The sequence below is a fragment of the Sapajus apella genome, unplaced genomic scaffold (assembly GCF_009761245.1).
Source record: "Sapajus apella isolate SASKATOON/1434 unplaced genomic scaffold, GSC_monkey_1.0 scaffold245, whole genome shotgun sequence".
NCBI lineage: Eukaryota > Metazoa > Chordata > Mammalia > Primates > Cebidae > Sapajus > Sapajus apella.
The window spans coordinates 232,062-241,323 of NW_022437185.1; the positions used below are offsets into that span (position 1 = coordinate 232,062).

The window sequence follows — 9,262 nt, forward strand, 5'->3', positions numbered from 1 at the left end:
GAGAGAGAGGGAGGGAGGGAGGGAGCTCTGGCAGCATGTGAAGAACTGAAGAACAGATTGTGGTGGGTGAGCAGGAAGACAAGCATAGCAGTAAGGTGGCTTCTGGAACAGTTCTGGAGAAAGACAGCAAGGCATGAGCCAGGGACGGGCAGGGAGGACAGAGATGGGCGGGTGGACTCTGGAGAGGTCAAGGGCTTTGCGACTGACAGCTGTTGAAGAGGAGGAACTGGAGCCTGAATCTCAGCTCAGAACATCCAAGCACACTACGGAGGCACAGGCAGAGCCACGGGGTGGGGGCGGGATCTGGAGGGTTAGAGTTCTGGTCACAGCGGCTCGGCGTCAGTGGGTACCCAGCAGCTTCCCAGCGCCAGCGGATGGATGCACCCTGGCCCTGCCCGCCTTTCCACCCCTCAGCCCCAACCCCCAGGGCAGGTCTAAATATGAGTTTCTCCAGCTGGCTTTGGCAGCCAAGACGCAATGTCATTTCTAGATGAGCCAACCAGCTCTGGAGATGTGCCAGGCTGCAGGGTGCCGGCAGGGGGTGGGGGGCAGCTGTGTCCCCAAAACCCAGCCAAGGAGCCACCTCCCACAACCAACCAAGGCAGTGGCAGAAGCAGGGCTGGCAGGGGGGCCCCAGCCCCAGCTGGCTGGTGCAGGGACGGCTCTGATGGGGCCTCCATCTGCCTGGGCTGCAGCCTCCCTGCGAGGTCAGGACCCCCAAGCCCCCACGGCTCCTATCAGCCAGAAGTGATGCCCCCTCCCTCGGTCAGTAAGCACTGAGGTATTTGCTAGTTCCTGGGGTATACGCAGCTCTGTTCCTGGGTCAGTGCACTAGGAAGGACACCGGCTTTGGTGTCAGAGCCAATTTGGAGGTTGTTGGATAGTCTTTTTGAGACAGGGTCTCAAAGAAACTCTGCCACCCAGGCTGGGCTGCAGTGGCATGATCACAGGTCCCTGCAGCCTCCATTTCTCGGGCTCAAGCAATCCTCCAGCCTCAGCCTCCCACGTAGTTGGGACTACAGGCATGTGCCGCCATGCCCACCTCATTTTTTAATTTTCTGTAGAGACAGGGTCTTGCTACGTTGTCCAAGTTGGTCTCTAACTCTTGGGCTCAAGCAATGCTCTCACGTCAGCCTCCCAAAATACTGGGGTTCCAGGTGTCAGCCACTATACCCAGCCATTCGTTGGAGTTCTGTCTCTGTCCCACTATTCACCTGTTTCTATCTGTGGACTTCAGTTTTCTAGCCTGTCAAGCGGCATAAGACAAAGCCTTCCAACAGCCAGGCATGGTGACTCACGCCTGTAATCCCAGCACTTTGGGAGCCTGAGTCAGGAGTTCGAGACCAGCCTGGTCAACATGGTGAAACACTGTCTCTACTAAAAATACAAAAATTAGCTGGGCATGGTGGTGAGTGTCTGTAATCTGAGCTACTCAGGAGACTGAGACAGGAGAATCGCTTGAACCCGGGAGGTGGAGGTTGCAGTGGGCCGAGATCATGCCACTGCACTCCAGCCTGGGCAACAGAGCGAGACTCCATCTCAAAAAAAATAACAAATAGAAGAATTAGTGGCCCGTGCCTGTAGTCCCGGCTGCTGGGGAGGCTGAGGCTGGAGAATTGCTTGAACCTGAGAGGTGGAGGTTGTAGTGAGTTGAGGTCGTGACACCACACCCCAGCCTGGGCAACGGAGAGAGACTCTGTCTCAAAAAAAAAAGAGGAAAGAAGAAAACTTTCCCACAAAGTTGTCAGTCATGAGACCTAAATCAGGGTATATGCAGAAGAGAATGACAAGACTTTTCTAGTCTTCAGGAATTTCTGCAGAGACCTAAGGCTGAGAGCAAGGGGTGAGCAGCGCCCACACCTTAAGAGGTGCCAGACACACCTTCAGGACTCGCGGGAGAACAGAACCATCCTATGTGGCCCCCGCCCGCCTGCATCGAAGTCATGCTTGGGGGAGCATTTATTAAAAGAGTTCTGCCCTTGACCAGGCGGGGTGGCTCACACCTGTAATCCCAGCACTTTGGGAGGCCGAGGTGGGCGGATCACAAGGTCAGGAGTTTGAGATCAGACTGACCAACACGGTGGAACGCTGTCTCTACTAAAAATACAAAAATTAGCTGGGCGTGGTGGTGCGTGCCTGTGATCCCAGCTACTCAGGAGGCTGAGGCAGGAGAATCACTTCAACCCTGGAGGCGGAGGTTGCACTGAGCCTAGATCGTGCCCCTGCACTCCAGCCTGGGCAACAATGCGAGACTCCATCTCAAAAAATAAAATAAAATACAAAAATTAGCCGGGGGTGGTGGCTCGCACCTGTAATTCCAGCTACTCAGGAGGCTGAAGCAGGAGAATCGCTTGAACCCAGGAGGCAGAAGTTGCAGTGAGCTGAGATCACACCACTGCACTCCAGCCTTGGTGACAGAGACTCAGTCTCAAAAAAACAAAAAAGAAGAAGAAGCAGCAGCTTTATTTGGAAGCAGGGCCAAAGTTTTGATTTTGATGACTTCAATGGGACCAGGCTGTTTAGCTCCTGCGTGTGACTAGAAAAGTGATGGGCTCTGGCCATGGGTGGGAGATGCAGCCAAACCAGTGGGAGGACCACAGAGCCGTGCCGGGTTCCCTTTTCCCAAGTCCAGCCTGCTCCGCGCACCTGCTGTACACACAAGCGCATCCGTGTCTGCAGGCACCGGCCCAGGGCCGTGGAGCTGGGAGAGGCAGGGAGCCCCGGCCCCTCTGCTTATGGCCGGGCTGGCGTCATCCTCCCCGAAGCAGTGGCCCTTCCCCCTCTTGGGGGACGGGCAGGGCTGGGGCTTTGCGGAGCCAGTGACACTGCTGCACACGGGACTCTTGGGCTCTGGTCTCCACCCTTTGGGCTCCCTGTCTGTGGACAGGCCCCATAACCCTCGGCGCCTCCTGGGACCCAAACCAGCATGAGCTCAAGTGGGAACGTGAATTCTGGCCTGAGGACAGAGTGGTCTGGGAAGGCTTCTGGACAAGCGGCCTTTGAGTTTGGACTTGCAGAAGGAGGATTTCAGGATGCACAAGAGAGGGACACGTGTAAAGTCTGGGATGCGTGTGTGCCCACGTGGCTGGCATGGCCACAGCTGAAGACCCCTGAAGGGCTGTGATGTGATATGGATTCAGAACAGTCGACGTGACCGTGATTATGGACTGAAAGCAGTGTCCACACCGGCCATAACCAATCTGGGCCTTGCTTCCCTCCCCTGTGACCTGGGGAGAATTGCTCTATTTCTTCCTGGGCTCACAATATGACCTGGCAATAAATGAGTCCTATTTTCTCAAACTAACACATTAACGCAGAGCTCAGAGGACACCTTTTACAGTCAGAAAAGTGAGGCTCAAATCTCAGTTCTGTGGCACTCGTGTTAAGCTTCTCTTCCCCATATCCCCCCCCCCACCCCGCCCCCGCCGCCGAGATGGAGTCCCGTCTGTCGCCCAGGCTGGAGTGCAGTGACACGATCTTGGCTCACCGCCACCTCCGCCTCCTGGGTTCATGCGATTCTCCTGCCTCATCCTCCTGAGCAGCTGGGATTACAGGTGTCCACCACCATGTCCGGCTAATTTTTTTCTATTTTTAGAAGAGATGATGTTTCACCATCTTGGCCAGGCTGGTCTCGAACTCCTGACCTCAAGTGACCCACCCGCCTTGACTTCCCAAAGTGCTGGGATTACAGACGTGAGCCACTGTGCCCAGCCAAGCTTCCCTTTGCTGATCTATAAAATGGGGATGACAAGCTCTACTCAAGGAAGGCATAACATAATGTACATAACGGCCAGGTCCAGCGTGAGCCCATGGAAACAGGAGCCCTCACCCCCGACACTGTCCCCTCACTTACGTAGGACACCAGCAGGTTGGTCGGGGCCAGGACGAGAGCCAGGTAGAGGCAGGGGGCTGCGGCGAGCAGGCTGGAGGCACAGATGAGGGGCTCAGCTCTTGGGTTGGCTTTCTTGTACCTCCTCGCAACTTCTGCCCCCAAGATGACCCCAATGACGCCGGTTATGATGGTCAGTGACCCAAAAATCAGGCTGATGGGGAAGAGCGCAGAGGGGTTGGTCAGCTGGGTGGGGTCAGCACAGGGACATTTCATCCTGCTCCCAGCCCCAGGTCTAGCCACTTGGCCCAAGTGCACGATCTGATGCCTGCAAGGAGCATGGCTGTGGACCCCTGACATGACCCAGGCCTTACCCACCCTCCTCACTGATGATCGCAGGGCCTGCAGTCCCTGACCAGGGACCAGTATCCCCCCGCCCTCCCCCACCCCCTTTCCTGCCCCATCCGCTGCCTCATCCTGGGGATCCCCCTGGCCATGTGGGGGATCGCCCAGCTCCCCAGGGCCCAGCCTGCCTCATCTTCATTGACCCTCACCCTCCCACCACCCAAAACTGCCCCATTGAAAATCTTCATTCCAGGGTCCCGCTCTGGCCCCAGCCTTTCCAGCTCCCATAGTGAGAGGAATGGAGGTGAGTGGACGGACTGGGCCCCCGTGACACACCCGGCCCTCGTCTGGGCCCTGAACACACCCCCTCCTTGAATCCCATCCTTCCAGTTCCCGTCTTCAAACCCCTCTCAAGCAGCACCCGAGACCGAAGTCCCTTCCGGCCCTCTCCTAGACCCACTTCAACTCCGCTTGGCTTCCCTTGCTGATCCTTCCCGTGGAGACCTGTCCCTCCAAAGTAACCTCCAGACAGGCTCCCCAGGTGCACTGCAAACACAGATCCGTGGTGGGAGGAGTTCAAGACCAGCAAGATCCCATCTCTACGAAAAATGTTGAAATTATCCAGGCTTGGTGGCATGCACCTGTAGTCCCAGCTACTCAGGAGGACCACTTGGGGTCAGAGGTTCGAGGTCACAGGGAGTACGGTCATACCACTGCACTCCAGCCTGGGCAACAGAGCAAGAACCTGTCTCTAAAAATAAACTTAAAAACAAAAACCTGCCCTTGTCCCCACCCACCTCCTACCTGAAATTCTCCACAAGCTCTCAAACACCCCCCCCAGATCTGTCCCCAGTTCTGTATGGCGTGCATTGTCCTTCGTGACCTGACTCTGGCTCACATCAACCCCAGGCCCCAGTTCTAACTTCTTCCCCTCCCCACTCCACACCTCATACTTTCATTCCTCTATCAGGAACACCCTTCACTAGTTTTTGACCTACCGAACTCCTACTCATCCTTCAGAACCCATCACAGCCTCCCTGGGGATGCCCTTCCTTTGTTCCCTTGCTGATCCCTTCACCCCCATCAGTTCTCACAGCACCTTCTGTGTCTCCGGGTTCATTCCTGGACAGGAAATTCCTAGAGAACAGTAACAGGTTTGGTGTCTTTTCTTGACCCCACTCTGGGAGCAATGAGCTCATTGATCCCTCCTAGAATTCCCAGACAGATAGACAAACAAGGTGAGGCTGAGAAAGGTCAAGGCCAAGATTACCCAGCCGGTAAATGACAGACCAGGATTGGAAAATACATCCTCACCCTATTCGTCCATTCTGCAACCGCCAGCCTCCTTTTAAAGGAGCTCAAAGGGGCGGGGCAAGGTGGCTTAAGTCTGTAATCCCAGCACGTTGGGAGGCTGAGGCGGGTGGATCACTTGAGGTCAGGAATTCAAGACCAGCCTGGCCAACACAGCAAAACCCTGTCTCTACTAAAAATGTAACAATACAAAAATTAGCTGGGCTTGGCGGTGGGCACCTGTAATCCCAGCTACTCGGGAGGTTGAGGCAGGAGAATCACTTGAATCCAAGAGGCAGAGGTTGCAGTGAGCTGAGATCGTACCATGGCACTCCACCTGGGTGACAGAGCGAGACTCCATCTCAAAAAACAAAACAAACAAATAAAGGATCTCAAAGGAAAGGCTGAGACCGACCAGCGTGAACTCTTGAAGACACCAGTCTAACCAGGGTCTTTCCAGCCTCTCAGTGGCTCGTGCTGTCCTCCCAGCAAGCTCCCAGCCAGCACAGATGGCCCTGCAGGACCAGTCCATACTGACCAAGGCAGCTTCCCCTCTCTTCTCCTACCCTGACTTCGCACAAATGACTGGGAATTCTCCAAACTCACCCTCTACTTGCTGGCCTTCCTGTGTCGGCCCAGCCTGTTTCCTGCCCGCAGAATACCAAGCCCCCACCCACCATTCGCTACCTGGCCGTATCCACTGCTAGAGCCAAACGTTTCTAGGGGTGTGTGCATGAACAGGCGCCCTGCTGTGATTCTCATAGTTCCCACCAAGATGGAAGAGAGTCACAGAGGCAAGATTACGGTTACCAACAAACTGTGCCATGAGAAAACCACCTCTCCCTTAAAGAACATCTGTGAAGTGTCCATCTCGCAGGCTGAGGACTAATGGGTTCATTCCCCTCCACCATCCTCCCAGTGTAGAGAAGACAGTGTAGTGCCCAGAGAGGGCAGGAACTTGCCTGAGGTCACACAGCCCCTCAGGGGCACAACCAGGGCCTCATGGACCTCTGCCTGCCAGAAGGAAGCATGTGCGTCCTTGGGTAGTTTAGAAGTGCTTTCCAAACCTTCCCAGGCTTCTGAGCGGTTCGAGGTCTGGCTCAGCCCAGTCAGGTGACTGGAATCCCAGAGGAATGCTAGCCGCCTCCGAGTCCTGGTCTGAGCTGACCTTGGCAGGCTCTCGATATATGCATGAGACTTAGGATTGATTATTCAGACAGGCTGCCTGAACAGGTACCCCCACCAGCCCCTGATCGGGAGGTGCAGCCAGAGAGCATACCCCAGCACCAAGCCCTTCGCGTTCCCTCCATCCACATAGGGCCTTCCGGCATCGCAGACTCTCACAGCCAGGACAGCCCTTAAAGACCTGTCAGCACAGCCGGAATCCCAGCACTGCCGTGGGCTGAGGTGGGCGGATCATTTGAGGTCAGCAGTTCAAGACCAGCCTGACCAACAGGATGAAACCCCGTCTCTACTAAAAATACAAAAATTAAGCCAGGCGCGGTGGCTCACACTTGTAATCCCAGCTTAGGTGGCCAGGCAGGTGGATCACTTGAGGTCAGGAGTTTGAGACCAGCCTGGCCAACACAGTGAAACCCCATGTCTACTAAAAATACAAAAATTAGCTGGGCATGGTAGCAGGCACCTGTAATCCCAGCTACTGAGGAGGCTGAGGCAGGAGAATCGCTTGAACCTGGGAGGCGGAGGTTGCAGTGAGCCGAGATCGCACCACTGTACTCCAGCCTGGGCGGAAGAGCTAGGCTCTGTCTCAAAACAAAACAAAACAAAAATTAGCCAGGTGTGGTGGTGCACACCTGTAATCCCAGCTACTCCAGAGGCTGAGGCAGGAGAATTGCTTAAACCTGGGAAGTGGAGGTTGAACCCAGGGGGCAGAAGTTGCAGTGAGCCGAGATCATGCCACTGCACTCCAGCCTGAGCGACAGAGCTAGACTCTGTCTCAAAACAAAAATTAGCTAGATGTGGTGGTGTGTGCCTGTAATCCCAGCTACTTGAGAGGTTGAGGCAGGAGAATCGCTTGAACCTGTGAGGCGGAGGTTGCAGTGAGCCTGTATCACACCACTGCACTCCAGCCCAGGTGACAGAGCGAGACTCCGTCTCAGAAAAAAAAAAAAAAAGATCTGTAAGTTCTACACTGATCCCCTGCACATTGGCCCTGGCAAGCAGCTGCCCAACCTCCACTTACATGCCCCCTGGGGCAGGAAGCTCACTACTCCCCTCCCCAGGCAGCCCTTTCCATCTGGGCCACTTGCACGCTGAGTGTTGGAAGTTCTCCTTCTGGCTGAACTGGAATCCTGTGTCCTGTGGCTTCCTGCCCCTGCTCACCCTCACCCAGGGGCTTATCCTCACCACAGGGGAGATATTAACAGCTGAGGTCTGTGCAGAACCCCCACAGCAGGGCCTTCTGTCCGCTCAGGGGTAGGCTGAATGAATCCCCTTGCAAGATGTGTACGTCCTAATCTCCGCAACCTGTGAATGCTACCTACGATATATGAAAAGATACACTTTGTAAGCCAGGCGCAGTGGCGCACACCTGTAATCCCAGCACTTTGGGAGACTGAGGCAGGTGGATCACTTGAGGTCAGGAGTTTGAGACCAGCCTGGCCAACATGGTGAAACCCAGTCTCTACTAAAAATACAAAAAAAAATTAGCCGGGTGTGGTGGCGGGTGCCTGTAATCCCAGCTACTCGGGAGGCTGAGGCAGGAGAATCACTTGATCCCGGGAGGCAGACACTGCAGTCAGCCAAGATTATATCATTGCACTCCAGCCTAGGCAACAAGATTGAAACTCTGTCTCAAAAAAAAACAAAAAATAGACAGGCACGGTGGCGTGCACCTGTGGTCCCAGCTACTTGGGAGGCTGAGGTGGGAGGATTGCTTGAACCTGGGAGGTTGTGACTGCAGTGAACTGTGTTTGTACCACTGCATTCCAGCCTGGTGACAGAGTCAGACCTTGACTCAAAAAAGAAATAAAATAAGGAAGGGAGGAAGGGAAGGAAGGGAGGAGGGGAGGGAAAGGGAAAGAGAGAAGGAAGGAAAGGAAAGGAGAGGAGAGAAGAAAAAAAAAGAAAAGAAAACCCGGGCGCGGTGGCTCACGCCTGTAATCCCAGCACTTTGGGAGGCCAAGGCAGGCAGATCACAAGGTCAGGAGTTCAAGACCAGCCTGGCCAACATGGTGAAACCCCATCTCTACTAAAAATACAAAAATTAGCTGGGTGTGGTGGCGCATGCCTATAATCCCAGCTACTCGGGAGACTGAGGCAGGAGAATTGCTTGAACCTAGGAGGTGGAGGTTGCAGTGAGCCGAGATCGTGCCATTGCACTCCAGCCTGGGCAACAGAGCGAGATTCTGTCTCAAAAAAAGAAAGAGAGAGAGGAGAAGAGAAGAGAAGAAGGTATGTTCAGCATACGGCCTGAACCAAAGTAAAAGCTTAATAAGTAATGATGAGAAAAGGGAAGAAAGTTCTGGGCAAAGGGCATGGCTGAGGCCCAGGCACAGGCCAGGGAGAAGCCAAGGATGTTCTGGAAGTTACACGGAGTTCTCTCTGGGCATCAGGGAGTGAGGCAGAGGCAAGACAGGAAGAGGAGGAGGAGGAGGGAAGGAGGGGGTAGGAGGGAAGGAGGAGGGGGAGTAGGGAAGGAGGGGGGAGGAGGGAAGGAGGAGGAGGGGGGAAGGAAGAGGAAGAAGAGGGAAGGAGGAGGAGGGGGGAAGGAAGAGGAGGAGGGGGAGGAGGGTAGGAAGAGGAAGAAGAGGGAAGGAGGAGGAGGGGAGGAAGAGG

At 55.0% G+C, this 9,262-nt stretch overlaps 1 protein-coding gene across 1 annotated transcript in view; it reads right to left on the reverse strand.

Moving 5' to 3' along the window:
- The window catches only part of SPNS3 (sphingolipid transporter 3 (putative)), a 56,117-nt gene that overhangs the window by 29,381 nt on the left and 17,474 nt on the right, over window positions 1-9,262 (reverse strand). The window contains exon 8 of the mRNA XM_032271692.1: window positions 3,854-4,043. Coding sequence (XP_032127583.1) covers window positions 3,854-4,043 — 190 coding nt within the window. The remainder of the gene's footprint in view (window positions 1-3,853; window positions 4,044-9,262) is intronic.